The sequence below is a fragment of the Neopelma chrysocephalum genome, unplaced genomic scaffold (genome assembly GCF_003984885.1).
Source record: "Neopelma chrysocephalum unplaced genomic scaffold, ASM398488v2 Primary Assembly neopelma1_42b, whole genome shotgun sequence".
Lineage (NCBI taxonomy): Eukaryota > Metazoa > Chordata > Aves > Passeriformes > Pipridae > Neopelma > Neopelma chrysocephalum.
In genome coordinates this window covers 7,358,235-7,377,789 of record NW_020897701.1, presented here as the reverse complement: position 1 = coordinate 7,377,789, position 19,555 = coordinate 7,358,235, and the positions used below count along the sequence as shown (strand labels likewise).

The window sequence follows — 19,555 nt, the reverse complement described above, 5'->3', positions numbered from 1 at the left end:
TGATATGAAAATCTTCAGAAGGATTCAGTTTCTAGAATAGTTTCCCAAAGTCTAAGATACTATGCAAGTATAACCTCAGAGGAGACTGATTAATAAGTATAAAATCATAAAGTCAGACTAATCACTTCAGAAACGTTTAGTTCAATTCTTTGTACTTCATGTAGAGGAAAGACATTGTATGAGCATAAAAAGCTGCCACTTCACATGGTATTTTTGTCACACCTTCAGCTGCCTGAGGAATTATCAATGGACATTTCCATGTAAAGACTGGAATCATTAAAAAGTGTCTCTGTTTCTTTTGGTTGTTGATTTACAACAAAGCAGTGGAGTGTACAGAACTGGTGCTAGCTGAGGTAAGCTGTCCTCCAATCTGATATTGCTTAGACTTTTCACTTTTTGAATGTGCTGAACAATGCTTGCTACATTTATGAGTGGCTGTACTGAAGTACACCTGTGGTTTTCAATCACAATAAAGCTTTAGCCTACAAGGTGTTCACAATCCATCATCATTTTGTATAAATGATAATTAAACTGTATCTGTGTGAAATTTCAGATAGTCAAGCAATATAGCCGCCCACACAAACAATATAAGCAATAGGGCTATGTCTGTTAGGACACCACTTGTTCTTAACAGAGTGTTTTTAAATCTCTAGCCTAATCTTCTCTGTTGTTTCTCTTCTAGTATTTATGTATTCTATTCTGCATGTTATTTTCATTGTCAATCACTGCAAAGCCAAAGAGTAGACCCATTTACAGGTGATGATTACTGATGGACCAAAAAATTATACAGGCATCTATTTTTGGCAGGAGTTTATAATATTCATAGCAAATTGAGTTTCTTCCCCTCATTACCCCATGATAGAATGAGTAGGTTGTGTTACTTATCACTCTCAGAAATGTAAAATCAGCCAAAGGGAAGAGGTACCTTCCCTGGGGAAGTGCAGGTGCCTCTTTGTGTATGTTTGCACTGCTCTGGAGTGGGCACCTTCTCAGTAGGTAAGCAAAGTGCTTCTATACCACCATGGCAGTCCTTTCTGTCCATAATGCATGAGCACAAACGAATCTACAAGGTGGAAACACTCATGGCCAGTGAGTAAATAAATGGAAAGGCACAATGGCAATATAATTCTCTTCCACTATCTGCTGTTGCATGGCCAGTTTGGATGAGATGTAATCCAGATGCCTTCCCCTTGCATACAGTGTGTTCCAGGATTTGGTTCTCTTTGCATACCTAACATGGAGAAGTGAATTTTTTGACATATGGGCAGGCTTGGTAGATCATTACCTGAATAAAGGCCAAAAATTTCTGTTTGTTACTGTCTGACTTTTAAAAACCATTCACAGGTGATGATTCAGTATAGATGAGGGCATGAGCTGTGAAGATTTGGCTATCCCTTGAAGTCTGTAGTAGAAATCTGTGTAGAGTAGTTGATTGCAGCTGGTGTTTTTAATGGAATTGAGGATAATGAAATTGTATTGACTTTCTGCTATACTAAACTTTGACTCCCTTATGCCATTTTGAAAATGGAATATAACATATCAGGTAGGGGAGATTGGAATGCTGGTCCTCATGCTGGGAAAAGCTAGGATAAGATGGATTGCTTAAATAACCAGAAGGATATTAAACTTTCCATGTCTTTATGCAGTCCCCTGAAGTAGCAATTTTTTTCCAACCTTGAAGAGTCTGAACAAATGTCTAGGATAAAATTGCAGTTTCAAGAGGTGTGGGAAGTCACATGCAAGACAAACACTTGAACCCAGAATGTCAAAACATTTTGTTTCATAAGGCTGGATGCAAACTTTCACATAAGGTTTTATGAATGGGGCAATAAAGTAGCCTGTTTGTCTAGACTTAGTGGTTGCTTTTTAACAGTAAGGATATTTGATTTCAGAAGTACTTATTGCTTATCATGTGATGTGAGTTCATAGTGTATTATTCTAATCACCTACTTATGATGAGTAAGCTTTATATTTTGTGTATTGTCTTGTTTTTCCAAATCAGTGTCAGCCCACAAATAATTCAGTATCCCAAGAGTTTTGATGTTGCACTGTAATGTTTTGGGCTTTGTCTCTCTTCATTTTTTTTTCTTTTCCCTTTTTTAATTTTATTTTTTCCTTTTTTTCTTTATCTTTTCTTTTTCTTTTTTTCATCCTGACCTTGTCAGCTAACTTTTAGTGCCAGCAAAAGTATCATTATTTCTAACAAGTGCTTTTCTTAGTTGGTACAATGTAGTATAAAAATACATATTAATATGTTTTCATGTCATTTATTCATATGTGGTAAAAAAATAAAAAAGGAAACAGCAGGAAAAACAGATGATTTCTGAAAAAGGCAAAACACTAGTTCTGTTGTCGGAGAATAAGTTATGTCTTTATTTGGATTCCAGTCTGTTAGTTCCTCTCCATGAATGACCAATTATGATTCATTTTTCCAAATACCAGTTACTTCATAAATCCTGCTGGAGAGCACAGCAGTGTAGCTAAAGTGCCATCATGGAGCTGTACTGATAAAGTCACTGATGCAGTTATTATATACCTGCACATATTTTAAATCCCTTGCTGCATGTGTTGAAGGTATGCATTCCTGTACTCTCACATTTAAAATCCTTTAAATAAGGATGCTACACCTTGTCTCTTGCATATATTTAGAATTCTAAAGAGGTGCTGTTTTTAAAGTATTCCAGGGATTCAGTTGGGCCCTTTATATCATATAGTGAGTGATAGATTTCCCTTCAGGGACCTCTAGTTTTTATGTCATAATTATTTTACTTCATCATTATGGTAACAGGTGCTGAATTCTGAGATGTCCTAGTTAGCTTTAAATAATTTTCTTTTCACACTTGCTTTTGAAAATTGTGTCTTTTTAGAGAAAGTGATTCCTTGGTTTGTCTTTACAATCAGAACCTGGTCACTACCCACTGAGTATTTGCTTCCTTTTTTTTTTCAATGTCTGAAAGGGCAACATTGGTGATAGCACAGTTAATTGACCAGTGAAATATTTTTCTGCTTATGTTCTGTTGTGAAGGTAATTTCATAACTTTGAAAATACACTTTTGGGTAAGTGACAACATGCATGGCAAAGATTGTAATGATAGTATTGAACTTTTTGGGTAATGTCAAAAAGTGAAATGCTGATATTTTGAAATTCTTTCAGCATTTGTGGAAATGAGTCCAATAATTTTGCCTTGGGCCAAATATGCAAAGCATACTGCTTAGTTTTCCATTATTATTTTTCATGACTTTCTTTCTGTTTGCATTCCAATAACCTTTGAGCTGTTACAAGTCAATAGTAGTGATAATACTGGTCAAGCTGCATTCTGGTTCCTCAAGAGAGGTTAGCATTTTTCCCTCTTAAAAAAGCTATGTTAAAACAAAAATAAATAACCCTTTTGGTTCCACAGGAGGCATTGTACGTCATGCCATAAAATTATCCTAACCTTTCTTTTCATATATTGTCTGCCATAACAACTTTTACTGTGTAGTATGGTGGGGGAAAAAAACCACTTTCATGTTCCTGGCAGTGTCCTGAAAGAAATGGAAACATCAGTGTTCTCCACAATTTGCAGAAGATCTCCTATTGTCTCAGGACTCAGTATGCCCCACTCTGCTATTGCTACAGCACAGGAGCATATATCACAGTTCAGACATACCCTCAGCATCAGGAAGCAAACTGAAACAACCGAGCAACTGAAAATGTGCTTATCATTGTGAGTAGAAGCCCATGTTTGGGTATCCTTTTTTTCAAATCCAAAAGGTTAAATACACTTTAGTATTAAAAAAAAGTCACAAATAAAAAGCAGAAGGCTGCCTTATTAAATAAGAAAAGTTAGGTTGAGAAAAAGAATATTATAAGAAAGAAACCTTAATGGTACTGCAACGTGATGAAAGCTGCAGATAGTCAAATACTCAGTTCATAAGCAATCCACAGTCTAGTTAGATTAGGCAATACTTAGGTTAAAGAAAATAACTGGGAAAATTAACTTGTATTTCTTGCAAAAAGTTACTGATTAAAAATTTAAATTATTCATTATAAACAGTCTGATCAGTGCTTGTCTCAAATATGCATGGGCCTTTATCTATTGATTAACATCAAGATTCACTTTTGTTTCAGCAGGATAAGAATCTGACCTAAGAGGAGCTAATGGTTTGCTAGCCCATTGTTCAAAACTCAGTATTTTAACTCTGTGAAAGGCTAAACATTTTGTCCTAGTTTCCACATAGCAGACACAGTATATCCTGCTACATGGAGATTAAGAAGTTAAAACCCAAATGCTACCTTTATTTAGTGACAAACAGCAAAGTTACAAAAACAACAGCTAGTGAAGATAGAAGACAACTTGTCAAATTTAATCAGATTTTGTATTGAAGCAGATCCCTCATTACTGCTGTTTCAAGTATTTGGTATTTCTGAAGGAATATACTGTGATTCTTAGCAACACAATTGCAGGTAATTTTATCAGGATTCACTTAGTGGGATTTATCAGAACAGTACCTTTCTCTTAGCTTTGAGCTGCTCATGATATTTGTTGGATGTGTCACCTGGTATTTCTCCTCCCCAGAGGGTAATTCCCACCATGGAATAAGTGATGCCCATGACAAGCAGTGGAAAGCAGTAGACCAGCACAATCACAATGATATGATACCTGCAATGAAAAAGTATTAAGGTGATAAGTGCTTTCGAAGGAGCTATACCAATGGAATGGGCTGCTAGAAGTCAAGAGCACTACTTTTAGCACAAAGCATCTTTTATATTGACTGGCTAGTCCTTGGTGTTTTCACTGTCATTTTTGTAAGTCTTGAACTGCACTGCAAATTTATTTACATTTTAATGCAAGTGCTTTATGGGGTGTCTAATGCTGAACCTGCAGTAGCATATATTAAGAATGACTCTATCACAACTAGTGACTGCTGAGTAAGGTATAGTTGTCCATAACTAGCTGAGTTGATTTAATTGCTGCACAGCCAAGCATCATGAGAGCAAGCTGGGCACTTGGAGCTCTAGTCTGGACCATAAATGAAAGAGGAAAATAAGGATTTTAATGATATATTGATACAAAGGCCCTGATATGTGTCCTGTTACCTGCCATTCTTCATATAGCACGTCTGTTGCTCATAGGCAGTGCAGGTCTGTACCCTATATGCACTATAATCATTACTGCTGATGTAAGCACTGGGAAAACAAACATAATTTCTTTTGCCTCCTGTTAGTTCCTGGTTAAATGCCAACTTCAGATAAAATCCCAGTGAATGATCAGAGAAGAATCCCCAGCTGCCACCAAGAGTGACCTTACTGCCCTGAAGAGAAATGTCTGTGTATGGCTCCTAAAGTGATAGAAATTACATATGACCAGGGCCTCTTTCACCTGCCTCAAAGAGAGCAAAAGGTCAAATTTGATTCTAGATAGTTACACAGGCTTTCAGCCTTGAACACAGTGTTCGTCTTAAATGTCAATGAAGATATTAAAGGACAGATAGCTAGGTAGCCACTTATTCCTAATTCTGCCAGAGGGACAAACAGGATATTTTGAATTTAATTGACTGGTATTCTCACTTTCAGAAGATGGAGCCAATTATAAGTTATCCAGTTTTCTCTTTTGGACTGATATCTGACATAAATAATAGTGTAACAGAAGGAAGTGGGAAAATCCAGCCCTCTCATGGAGAGATCTAGAAAAAAAACCTGATTGGGGACCTCTCATTCTCTACTATTACCTGAAAGGTGATTGTAGTGAGATGGGTGTTGGTCTCTTCTCCCTAGTAACAAGAGAGGAAATGGCCTCAAGTTGTGGCAGGGGAGGTTTAGATTGGATATTAGGAAAAATTTCTTCATGGAAAGGGTTGTCAAGCATTAGAATGGGCTGCCTAGAGGAGCGATTGATTCACTATCCTTGGATGTATTTAAAAAATGTGTAGATGTGGCACTTAAGGACATGGTCTAGTGGTAGACTTGGTAGTCTAAGGTTAATGGTTGGACTTGATGATCTTAGAGGTTTTTTTCAACCTAAATGATTCTAAGGAGATAATAGAAATTTTTTTTTTTGCAGTTAGGATAAAAAGGAAGCTTGCTTGGAATTATGTTCCCATTTCTGACCATCTCTATCTGTATAGAAGTAGCCATCTTAAGTGCAACAGTGATGCTAAATATGCAGCAGGAGGTAGAGTGCACTCATAAAAGTGAATGAGAAAAAATGTGTTCCACTTATCACTTATAATGCTCTATTTTCCTTGCTTAGAAAACTGGCTTTACACTTCTCAGTGACCAACACTGTTAGTTATTCTGCATGTAGAGTGTCTGAATGATACTATACAGATTATGTCAAGCCAATTGCAAGTCTAGACACCACCATGCACAAGTTTAAAAGAACAAAAGCTTACGTAAAATGCTGTTTTGGACCACCTGGCCATGCTACATAGCAAAGAGTTCTCCCAGGCATCACCTTGGTTATGGAGTATAGGCACTGGGGAAAGGCCAACAGGAAAGCCAAAATCCATATGCTCCCAATGACCACCTTGGTAGCTGTTGCAGAGAGCCTAGGTTTCAAGGGATCAATAATGGCCATGTATCTGTAAAAAAAGCAAAAACCTCTGTGTAAGAAATCTTCAGAGATTCATATGTATCTAGAACGAGCCAAAGCTTAGGATTAAAGTGAAGGATAAAAGCAGAGATATTTGTCTTCTTGGAGTTCTGATTGCACTGTGGTCTTTGGGTGGTTCAGATCCAGTGAAGGCAGTGCTGGAAGGAGAAGAAGGTTCATTGAATATTATTTTGCAGCCATGGGACACCCTTTTAATCATATGTATATCAGTAGAGCAACTGTTTTGCAAAGACACATATCCTAATTGTTACAGTACACGCGTAGGTTCTTGGCACACTTGCCCAAGATTTTTAGGTACAGACATTAGCCACAAGACAATAGCAATAATATTCATAGGATAATGATCCTGATAAGAATTGGTGCAAGAATCTTCTGCATCCATGTTTACCTCCTATGGCACACAGATTTCATTCAAGATATTTCTACTTTTTGGAAATTTTATACTTGAGAGATGGGTAATTATGGAACAGATGTTTGTTTTAATGAAGGTAACTGTTTATAGTTAACTATAAAATATGTGATAAATCCAGCATCCATACCTAGAATTTCAAGCTTATATATTTCTTATGTTTTTTACTGCACTTAGATATTTTTCCCCACAGAGTAATTAGTTACCCTCTCCTTTACATGCCTTCTTTTTTTTTTCCATCTAAACTGGTGCTTTTGGTATTACATACTAGTTATTAAATAGTTTTATTTGAGTGCTGGGTATCTTGTCCTGACAGACTAGCAGTTCTCATGAAAATATACATCAATTGGATTGTAGCCCTCTACCACCTAGCTCTCTACCCCTCCAAAGAGTAAATACAATGTGGTAATGAACTGAAGTTTGTAGTCATGAGCCCTGTCTTTGAAACTGAGCTGGCTTTTGTGTGGACTGCCAGGTACTGTCCAAATGCTTGATGATCTTTACCTGTAGTAGGTAATAAACATAAACAAATCATCATTTTCACATGCCTGTGGGACTCTTGAGGCATCTCCTTCTAGCTTGGAATTATTCCTTCAATTACTAGTTTTCTTCAGATGGTACATTGCCATTATGTCATGTGCTATTGTCAGATTTCTATTACATTCACATTATTCTTATTATTAATCTTAATCCCAATAGATACCAGCAGTAATTTGTGTTGCCTAAGATAAAATTCAGGTTTTTTATCTCCCTGTCTGCTGTCTGCCCTTTAAAGACATGGATTGTTTGTGTGAAATGACTCATACCTCTGTAGTGATGGAAATTTTAACAATTGGCTGAGTAGCGTAAGTCAAAGGACAAGGATCAGATGAAAAGCAGGCTATTTATCTTTCTAGTTCGAATTTGAGTGATAAGCCAACAGCCTATCTTTTGCACAAGATTGATTACAAAAATGTAGTAGATAGTCATTCTAACAAACCAGATGGGAAGGAAGTGGAGGAACCTTGACCATTCCCTCAATAATGCCTTTGTGCAGGCTAGGTTTAGCTGAAGAGAATATTGACAGCCCTCTATTATAGAGCCTTTGATAACAAATCTAAGTTATTCTACCTTGCCAGTACAGTAGCAATTACAATGAAGTACCTAACTTATTCTCTAAGTGGCTTTTCTTAGAAGCAAAATTGCTTAATTAACATAGTGAGATATTGCTTTATCACTGCAATTGTTACACTCACTCAGATTTGTCATGTCAATTTGGTAGCATTTTCTTAGAGAAACCATCATTGCCACAACTAAGGGTAGTAGGAAATGTGCAATGACTCTGAGATGCAGATTAAAAACCACCTCTGTACTTGAACTGACTCTGGATGTAGATTTCTGTAGCCAAGAGAAGCCTCAAAAAGAACTAAGTCCTTTCTGCACTGTTAGCTGTCATTTGAAAGGAGACACAGCTACTTCTGCCTATAATTTTGTTTGCTGGAAATGTTATCTTGCCATTATAGGTACCTAAGAGTGGTAAGTTGTCTATCTCTTTAACCTCAACCTGAAGTAGCAGTAGGTAATTTTTCAGTTGACCCTTGCCTTTGATCTCTGTCCATTCAGCTTGAGTGTTTCTGTCAGCAATGAGAGTTTCTGCTAACACAGGCTACAGGTTCCATTCTTAGGTGTTGCTCAAAAAATCAATAAGGTGAGGAGTCTAGGTATGAGATAATGTATATGTATGATGCAGAATATTGCCTTTATGTATTACAATTACCCATGGTGTAGCTCTGTCATTAGGGCTCACTTTTTTACTCTGTTTGGTATCCTTACATGTATTATGGATGGCAAAGTGCCAGTTACAAGGAGTAGATGTGCTGTCTGCATTGTGCACTGAATAGTGCTGAACATGGCGTAGAAAAAAGATGAGTGTCTGAGGAGGCCAGGAATGAAAGGGAGAACAATGAGATATGGGATCTAGAGCAAAAGCAAAAGAACTGAGACTGGGGAACAGTTTGCCAAATGCAAAAATAGAAGAAATGAGAAAAATGAGAAAAGAGAATTGTAGAATAATAGCATATAGAAATTATGTTGAGAGAGGAGAGAATAAGAAACGGAACTGAGGTGATGAAATGGCAAAAGACCTATGGCAAAAATCAGCCCTAGTGTACCAGAGATTCCAAGGTAGGTAGAACTGGTATAAAAACAAAACGGTATGACAGTGGGGCTCTGTGGTGGCAAGCCCTTCTGCCTCTGCAGCTTTATGGGAGAGAACTCCCAAAGTGTTATTCTCTCTGTGATCAGCCAACCATAAACTGTATGTAGGGGGAATAGCAGGACTTCTCTATGCTCTGATGTCATCTGTCTTAATGACTGTTCTACTTCTCCGCTGTTCTTTGAAATGATCTGAACTTCATCATAGAGTCATAGAATATCCCAAGCTGGAAGGGACCAATCAGGGTCATCGAGTACAACTCTTAGCCCTGTCCAGGACATCCCCAAGAGTCACACCATGTACCTGAGAGCATTCTCCAAATAATTCTTGAACTCAGCCAACCTTGGTGCTGTGACCACTTCCCTGGGAAGCCTGTTCCAGTGCCCAACTGCCCTCTGAGTGAAAAATCTTTTCCTGATATCCAAACTAAACCTTCCCTGACTCCACTTCGTGCCATTTCCTTGAGTCCTGTCACTGGTAGTGAGAGAGAAAAGTGCCTACCCCTCTGCTTCCCCTTGTGAGGATGTGGAAGACGGTGATGAGGTCTCCCCTCAGTCTCCTCTTGTCCAGGCTGAACAGACCAAGTGACTACAGCTGCCCCTCACAAGGCTTCCCCTCCAGACCTTTAATCATCCTTGTGGCCATCCTTTGGATGCTCTCTAATAGTTTGATGTCTTTTTTATATTGTGGTGCCCAAAATTAGGCAGTCCTTCTGAAGACAGTGACAAGTGCAGAGACCCACCTAGGTCTGCCATGTTCTGTGATATTTATACACACAAATGTGGACCTCTCCACACCTCATCTCTAAAGACAGCAAAAGATGGTAGGCATTTGAGCTGAAGAATGATTTCTAGTGGCTAAAAGCAACTGAAGGGTTGTTATACCACTGAAAAATGGTTGTAGCCGCACAAACATTTTTTCAGTGGGGTGCTGTGCCAATTTGCTTTGCAGCCTTTGGACATCTACTGTTCAGCCCTCCACCAGGCTGGAGCAGTGGGAAACCCTGCTGAATAAAGGGCTCTGAACTTGCACTTGATTTAAAGATCAGACTTCTAATGCTTTCTTACTCCAGTGGGAGCTGCTGGTAATGACATAGATAGCTTGTTCCACTCCATAAAGCAGGGATACTGAATGTAAAATACACATTGCTGAAAGGAATTAACTCATTATGCTAATTTATCACAAGCAGAAATCATTATTACCCTACCCAACATAAACATTCATACTTGGAAGGTAATTATAAGATGCAATATGCACATTTAGAAATGTAGGGATGGGAATATGTGCAGGTAGAGACAAGCCAACACTTTGAAGAATGGGGGTTGTTCAATATCATATTCTTCTTTGTATGACTCTAAAACATTTTTAGGTAGCACTTTAGTTTCGTCATTAGAATTTTTAGCATGTGATTTTGTTTGTTGTGACCATAAAATATCCCACTGTCATTACTTTTCTTCCAGCTTTGGCTTGTGTTAGTCTTTGTCCCTAACAAATTACTACTGAAGTCAGCAAGAGTCTTTCCACTGAACTTAATGAGAAATGAGTCAGGCTGCATGATAAAATGACTGGTGCATCATGGTGTGTTTGCTGCACCGCTCTTCTTATCTGCTGGGGTGAGAACAGATCTAGTTCCCTTCTGAACTGCTCTGTTTCTTTAGAGTCTACAATTTACTGTTTGGTAGTTGTTTCTTGGGTTCATCAAATCAAGAAAATCTGTTTTCTCTAAGACGATAATAGAGACTTTGGAATAACATTGATAAAGTCTTTAAGCCAGTGGTTATAATGACAGCATAATCATGTAGCTCTGTTGCAGTTTGCAAGTAACAAGAGACAAATAGCTGGTACATACTATAAAAGTTTCTGAAGTTTGTGAATTATGGTCCTAACAGTAGAAAAGATTAAAAAATCCCCCTAATTTATCTTTTTGTAGAACAGCAGACACTGACTAATACAGTTAGAAAAATCTTTCTTCTTTAACACATAATTTAGAAAATTGTGGCAAAAATACACAAGATGTTATTAGAACAAAATGATGTTCAAAATTGGATCCTACAAATGCCCATTTGGAGATAGAGTTGGAAGCCTTTAATCATCCTAAGTGATTTGTTTCACCTGTTTACTGCATGTTTATAAACTCAAATGGGGAAAAATGTAATCAATTCAGTCCCAGATTGTTACAGGCAATTGGGACTTGACGAAGGAAGAGACAGAGAAAAATCACAATGCTTGCATGTAAGTGGCTTGTCAACAGCAGACAGCAGAGTACGCTTCCTTTGTGAATGCATAGATGCTGTTATTTCCTCCAGACAGAAGCTGATTTTGAGACTTTATATTTAGAATCAACTGGTAATTAAGAAACTTAGGTAGGGAAATTGCTATGATTCCCTATCCTTATTTAAAACATTGCTGTGGAAAATCCTATGGAAGATCTTGGGAAGGTAGACATAGTAGTCAAAAAAGGATGGAATGAACTGTGAGATTTTAGTGGCATTTTTTTGTATAATATAACCCAAATCTCGAACTTTTATATTCTTTTCTCTCTATCTGGTATCTTCTAGTGCAAGGCTCCTTTTCTTGTATGAGTGGTTTGTATTCATTCACTTAAACTGGCTTTCTATGCAGGACGAGTGGCTGTGGATACTTTTGTAGGACTATCACTGTTGAATAAGACTGGTTTTGGTGGCTTGAAGGATCTACAGTGATCAATGTTACTGTCACACAGCATAAAGAAAGGAGTGTATGACAGCATGACAGATAAACAAACACATGGTACATTTGAGAGATCAGTGGGCATAATCCCAGGGAGATAACTAACTTGGCCTTGATTTATCCAGAGGAACATGTGCTGCTGTTGGTGAATGGCTATTGTGCTTTAAGAAGGGGGGTAACAGTGCAGTTTTTCTGAAATCGGGACAAGCATCCAATGCCTTGCTTACAGGTACCTCTTAACAGAAACCTTAAAACAGGAATATTGAAATTCTTCAGGAGTTCTCGTAAACAGTGCTTTCTATTTGAGGAACATCTGGTAACTGACAATGGGCTACATTTTTATGAGTTTGTAATTGATTTTACACATTGTGTTCTATACCTATACATATTGCTAGAAAAGGGATAAGAATTTCCTTTGGTCTGTTTCACAAAATGATGGACTAACAGACTTCCCCTGACAGAAGGGCTTCTGTTTCTCCTTTTCTTTAAATATGATCTACCTGGCCTATCAAGGACCAATAGCAATGCAAAGTCTGAAGAAACAGCTCCATCTGCACAGACTACAACCCACCCTGTTACTGCCTACATTTCTGCCACTGTCAACTGAATGGTTTCCTTCTTGTTTCTGCAGTTATTTTGAAATCACTTTAGGTAAACAAAAATGTGTGAACAATACAAATTTCTCTCCTGTTTGGTAAATCAGTCAGAAAAACATGCATTTAGGCAATAATATTTAAAAAAACAAAGAAATGAACAAATAAATAAACCAACCCCTCCCCCCCGCCCCCAAAGCCCAACCCTTGACTAACTTTTGAAAGTACCACAGGCTACTTTACATAGTACACCATAGATACATATTTTAATATTTTTCATTAAATGATAAATAAGAGCACTAAGAAAATATATTTAAGGCTAAGATTCTGTCTAAAATGAACCTCTCATTTGAACATAGGATCAGATGTTTCCTGCCTGGAACAAGAAGACTGAGGGCTAAGCAGTGTTGTAAATGTTGCTTATACTTCTCAAGATATTGGTGTATCAACCTCATTTTTTCACAGCACCATTTGAAAGCAGCTTTTTCCCAGACTATCTCAGTATGTTATCAGTAATGTAACTCTAACATAAATTTGGACCAAAACCCCAAAAAAGATCCTGTATTTTTTCCTGATCATTATGAATTTGTACCATTGCAAGAAAAGGATTATTTTTCCTAGGTCTCTGACAGGCTGAATCCTGTAGCCATTGCATCAGAATGTTCTGCAGAAACTATTTCACCTTTTCTAACAAAGAAAGAAAGAGATTTGTCAAATCAAAAAAATAATTTTAGGCCTCCAAATTTGTATTTCAGCTCTCCTTTGTATTTCAGCTCTTGATATTTCAGCTCTTGATATTTGAACACTTAATGCCCTCCTATTCAACTTTTTCTTTCCAGTTTTGAAGACTAGTATTTTTCAGAGAGCAGCCCAGATACTGGAATCTAGAAATAAGATGTGCTTCATCTTTAAATACTATTTGGGAAATATAGAGAAATGGGGAAGGGATTTACTCTTTGAATTGTGTAGTTTGACTAGCAAAGTAAGAATAGAAATAATAGTGATAATTTCTAAAGCATATCTTGCATTTTTCCCTTTGTGATATGCAGTAAAACAGGCTAATTCCTGAAGTCATGGTTATGAAGTCATCCATCCAGTTTGAAAAAAAAGTCAAATTGAACTTTAGTTTGGTAGTAGGGGTAGGGCAGGTAGTGTTTTCTGTAGTTACGTGGCACCAGAGGCAGGAACAATAGCTAACAATAAAATGGCATCTTATGGAAAACTAGACCAGTGAGTTTACAGAAACTCCATCTATTTCTTCTGACAAAAATATTCTCAGATATGAGGGCAAGATCTCTATGGGGAGAACAACCTGTGAAGTATGAGAAAGCCAAAAAGAACTCTGTCTGCCTTTTTTTTCTTGTTCTGATGTTCATCTCTCTCTCCCCAGTCCTCAGTGCAAATTCTCACTTCTTTTACATGGAAACCATTTACTTTGAGACATCCAAATCTGAGGGAAAGGGAATGAGAGAGGGGCCAAAGGCTGCAGTTCTGTTTGGGCTGAGCTCTGTGCTGGGGATGACAGCTGGCTGGGCTTCAGCTTCCTCCCATTGCTTCAGCTTCCTCTATTCATTGGTGAGCCAAGCACAAACCACTTGATGCCAGGCATGTGTACACCTTCTTGGTTTGCATCTTCTGCTCATACCACTACCATATGACCTCTATACAGGGTTGTGCCCTGTGCACTCTTTATCCTAACCTGTTAGAAATATTTGAGATCATTTTTAGATATAAACTTCACCCTATACTTAAGTGTTTCTGAGCGCACAGGGCAGGTAACAGATACTTAACATTCAGATACTAGATAGTTTGGCAGGAATATCTGTTTAAAATGTTTATGATGCATGAAGGCCTTGGGTAGAGACTGATATCAAAGTGTATTCTACTGGAAAGATAAGACATTTTTCAATGTGCCAACTGCCTACTTAGAATTTCAGTAACACTAATTTATAGGGCTTGTGATACTACTTTGTGGCAATAATAACTGCTCTTACAGAATACCCCTGAAGAGATTGAAGAGCCTAAATGATATTTTGAGGATCTGAGTGTGTACATATTATGAATTTAGGTTTTATTTGATAAGTTGAATCAAGTGTTTATGCCTTATATCTGTCTTCTGTTACAAGCTCATATCATATTATTTACTCTGGAGTCTAATGAGTGTATAGAGAGGTTATGAACAGCCATCAGTAACTGAACAATATCACAGAAAAAAAGAAAACTGACCCAGTATATGTGTGCTTCTGTAAATATATTAGAAGTCTAGAAAATAAGGTGGGAAACTAGAACGACAAGTGTTGAATAAGAGAGAAGATTGTGCAAGAGAAATAAAACTGAATATTAAATATAATTTAAAATAATGTAAAGTAAAATAAATGTTTTTTGGCTTCAAATACCAAAAGCTTGCTTCCGTACTAGGAAGAAAAGGAATGGTAGGATATGAATAGGATCAGCAACTACTCACCATCATTATTAGAATACTTTCTTTAATTCCAGAGAGGTTGCTTTTATAAAGAGTTAAACTCATTTCAATGAGAATATCATTATGGAATTGCTGAGAGTAACTCAGTAACTGAGAAAGTAATACTGTAGATGTGCTAAAGCCAGGAAAAAATTCATGATACTAAGAGCTCTACTGAAGGCCTGTTATTTTGTGCTATATTGCTATATCCCCAAACTTCCACTTTAACCGTCTGCAGAGAATTTTTAGGCCTATGCACAGAGCTGGTTGTCTAATGAGGCAATCTTGGGATTCAAAATTAATTGCTGGCGTACCTGAACCACCTCCTTTGCATGTTAAGAACTCATAGAGGGGGACAGTGGGTCTTCAATGGCCAACGTCAGAAGGCTTAAATTCTGCCTAAGTTACTGTCTTTAATATGTCCAAGAACTGTACAGCAGTCAGTGATCACAGGTGGAGTTTAGGATGATGCACTGGTCGTGCACTGGTCAGTGGCAAGGGCGTATCAGCTCCAGAACTATCCCCTGTTCAGTTTATCTGTAACTGTGGAACTATGCAGCACGAACTAAAGAAGAATGAGAGAATGACCGCCTATGAAGGAGTCCAGTGTAAAATCTGTGCTGCTTCTGATGCCTAAGCTGACTTGGTTAAAGCTACCTGTGGCATCTCTCCAGTAGACTGCAAACAGCCTGTTGGAAAAGAAGCAGAAAGCAGGGGGGGAAATACTGGGAAGGAGTGGTCAGAAGTGTGAGTAAACTCACATAAATTTGAGACTGTGTTCAGACAGGGTGGTCATACAGCAGTCTTGGATACTTTCATCCTCAGCTCTAGATGCAGCACACCCCACTGCAGGAACTGCCTGCTCCACAGAACTCCTTGTCAGTCCAGTAATCTCACAGTGCACACAACTTAGAATGGCCTACAGAGTCAGATGTGAAAGGAAACATATACTACCTGTGACCTCTGCTCAGTGGTGTCTAGATTCACAGCAACTCATTCATACTGTGTGAACATGTAGGTGTTTGAAAATGATCCGTGGAGCATACCACAACATACTTTTTAGTGACCTGCAACCCATGACCTTTCAGTGTTTTGGGATAGTTACAATTTCTAATGGAAAATCATCTGATATGATCCCATCAATTCAGTTCCCTTGGTAGCTTTATCTTACTTTGTAGCTTTGCTGTTTTTGTTTTAAATTTTTGAATTAAAAGAATGTGTAAGGATGAGTTTACTGGGTTAAAACTAATGCAGAGTGTTCAGTGAAGCACTGGCTGAACTTTTACAGAATGCAAGTGGGAACCAAAGTTTTAAAAAATATCCATCCAGCAGATCTGTGCCCTGGAATACGACAGTCTGTACATTCAAGAACATTCCTTGGGATTCTCTTTGACCCTTAGTTTTCCTCTTGACTCTGCAGAATTGTTCTGCAGAGGTAGCCAGGAAATTATTAAAGGTACTGAATGCATCAGGTGTTATTTGGTATAAAAGGAAAAGGAATAACAGTGTGAACAGGGAAGGAAGGATAGACTGCTCTTGTGTTTGTTTTACGTGACACACTTGACACACTTCTGAGCATCAGCATCTCACATTGCTAAACCAAGGAAAACATTTCTAATATATTTGTATCTGACCATTTCATTTCAGTCAGTGTGCAGCAGAGCTAATTTCACTCACTCTGGAAATGCGCTATTTGGATTCCTAAGGAACTATATTCACCTTCTTTTCCCAGATCTTAGCATAAATTTAGAAACTTTCAAAGTAGTAAGTACTATATGTCTGTGGATAATTTTGTCAGAAAATGTGAAAAAAACCTTACTCAGAGCATCCTAGTAACTGCTCAACTTGATCAGCTACAACAATAGCTGCTAAATACCCAGCATCAGCTAAAGCCCTTTTATCTTTCTGAAAACCACAAGCTAGATGAGAATCTTAAGCTAAACCCAAACAGACAATGAAAGAAATCTTTGCCTGGTTGAAGGTAGTATCACTGGCATTACACTACCTGCTCCATTATTAATGAGAATTAACATGGGAAGAAGATACACCACTGTCAGGAGGAAAGTGTACTGATTTCCATGTGTCTTCACCCATCCTCAGAGCAAAGAGGTAGAAGAGTTGCCAAGAATCTCATTTTCTCTTTAATTTCTAGCTTTATGGAACAGTAACGCATCTGGCTGAGAATGCCACCAAAAATTTGCAATTACTAGGGCAAATGAAAAAACCCTACTAATTTATAAACTTGTTCACAAGCACAGACAGAAGATACAACAACGTTTCCCAATCTTTGCACCTGGAAATGAGAAATAATATTTCAGAAGGTGGATTGAACCTTATGAAATCTTAACTACCATCACTTGGAAGTGCTGCAGTTCTGCCAAGTCAATTCAGAAAAGATGTATAATGTGATTTGAATATGTAGAAATGAGTTTTATAAGTAATTTCAGTGCATTGCTAAAAGGAATAAGAGATCTGAAGTACAAATTGATCTGTTTTTCTAAAAGAAAATTCAGTAAGTTATCTTTCCAGTGCAGCAAATATGAAAACAATAATAAAGAAAGAAACATTTCCCTGGGGAGACTCACAGCACCTTTTGTGAAAGACAGTCCATCAATGCATCTGTGTTGAAAATCAGGCAACTACATTTCCCCTTTACTCTGTGGACACTACAGTTGTCTTACTCCATTATTGTCAAGAGTATAAAGGTAAAGTTTTTCCCTGTCCTGTTTTCTTTGACAGTCACAAAGCCTTGTTTATCTCCAGGAAATCAGGAAAAAATTGAGCACTTTGAAATCATGTTCTTATCAGTCCTCTGCATATGCACAGATGGCAATGTAAATAGTCTCATTAGTTAAAACTGGGAGAAACAAAGCAGCTCAGAGCTATCTGTGAGAAAAGCTATTAAAAACAGAGTCTGAAGTGATTTTTGAAGAGGAGGCAAATGCCTCTGCCAGCTGTAGAAATACAGAGAGGAGGGAAATTTGAAATCCTCTCCCTTAATACACAATCTCTACAACTCCTAATCAGTATGAATTAGATGACATTGACTGAAGGACAGATACCATTTTCACAGATGGGGAAGCAAAACCCTGAGCAACGAGTGCTTTACAGAATTAGTATTGAAAGACAGAGCACAGAGAGCAGTTGAAGTCAAACAGAGAGCTGAAATATTTGTTATAAAAGAAAGCAGGAAAGTAAAAACAATGAAAGGCTGAAGGACAGAGACCAAAGACAGGAATTAAAACAGTGTTTAGGGAGAGATCTTAAAAAACTACAGAGAAGCACAGTCGACGACCTATTCAGTTCTCTGCCTCTCATCATAATGATTGTTATCTCCGTATTTTTATTTTGCCAGATAACCTGATCTGAATCTCTCACCCCTAAACTTTTCTTCTCTTTTCTCACCTGTCCACAGCTATTGCTGTCATGGAGTAGATGCTGGCGAAGACAGCTGTGATTGGGAAGAAGTTGTGGAAGCGGCAGTAAGCCTCTCCGAAGTACCACTCACTGTGCAGCGCATAGATGAAGTTGATGAGGGTATTGAAAGCAGCCATGGAGGCGTCAGAGAAGGCCAGATTCACCAGGAAGTAGTTCGTCACTGTCCTCATGCGCTTGTGAGCCAGGATAATCCAGATGACAATGAGATTTCCAAAAACGGCCACTGCCACCACACCACCATAAGCCAGAGACCACAGGGCAATGCGCCAAGAGGGTTGTACAAACTGATTGGAGAAGTTGCTTGGTGAGGATGCTATGGGGGGAGAAGCATTTCCAGCTGGTGCTCCCAGTGCCTGTCCCCAGGCATCACTTGCTGCAGCAAGGCTCATGTTCCCCCTGCTGCTCATGCTCATGTTCCAGTTGGCTGTGGGGACAGAAGTCATCTTGGATGTTCCTCTCCTCTCTTCCAGGAATGATGTGACTCTCCTACCTCCCTTTCCCAACCCTCCAAAATCCCCAGCAACAGATAAGAAGAGGGAAGGAAGAAAAGGGAAAGTAAGGCAGCACAGCAGGTACAGGGGAGATCTGTCAGAAAAAAGCTTTGGCTATGCTGTTCAAACTGTTACAAGTGCTGTACCAGCCAAGTCAGGAGAGCTACCTCAGGGCAGAACAGCATCCTACTTCTCCTGTGTACAGCCACCTCTTGCTTTTGATTTTGCCGAAGGAGCCAAGGCACATTTTATAGGCTTGTGAGTTTCCAGCGTCACGAAGGGAGTGGAGTGATAAGCTCCACCGGCTGGTAAGCTAACACCTCTTTCCCTCTGCTCTCCCTCCCCCTTTTATTTCATTCATTGCCAGCAGCAGGCACTTTCAGGAGCTGTGGAGAGCATCACAGGGAAAATGAATTCTCATCTCATTTATGTTGAGAGATTTATTTTATATTGCCTTTCTTTAAGTTTCATTATTGTGCTTCCTTTTTTAAATAGTTTTTTTTGCCCTGTCTTTGCAGAGCTAATCAGCTGGCTTAGTTAAAAAATCCCAGGACTGAAACTGCTTTTTTATTACAGCTCTTTTCAGATGATTTTATTCCAGATGAATTCAGACCTGCCTTTTTTGCTGCTGTCTTTTCATTTAGTATAGGCTTTCCTTTAAAGT

At 38.3% G+C, this 19,555-nt stretch overlaps 1 protein-coding gene across 1 annotated transcript in view; it reads right to left on the bottom strand.

Moving 5' to 3' along the window:
* The window catches only part of TACR3 (tachykinin receptor 3), a 35,129-nt gene extending 16,073 nt beyond the window's left edge, over positions 1 to 19,056 (bottom strand). The window contains exons 1-3 of the mRNA XM_027677174.1: positions 18,368 to 19,056; positions 6,376 to 6,564; positions 4,493 to 4,643 (exon numbers count right to left, since the gene is read on the bottom strand). Coding sequence (XP_027532975.1) covers positions 4,493 to 4,643; positions 6,376 to 6,564; positions 18,368 to 18,843 — 816 coding nt within the window. The 5' untranslated portion in view covers positions 18,844 to 19,056. The remainder of the gene's footprint in view (positions 1 to 4,492; positions 4,644 to 6,375; positions 6,565 to 18,367) is intronic.
* Positions 19,057 to 19,555: the final 499 nt, after the last annotated feature.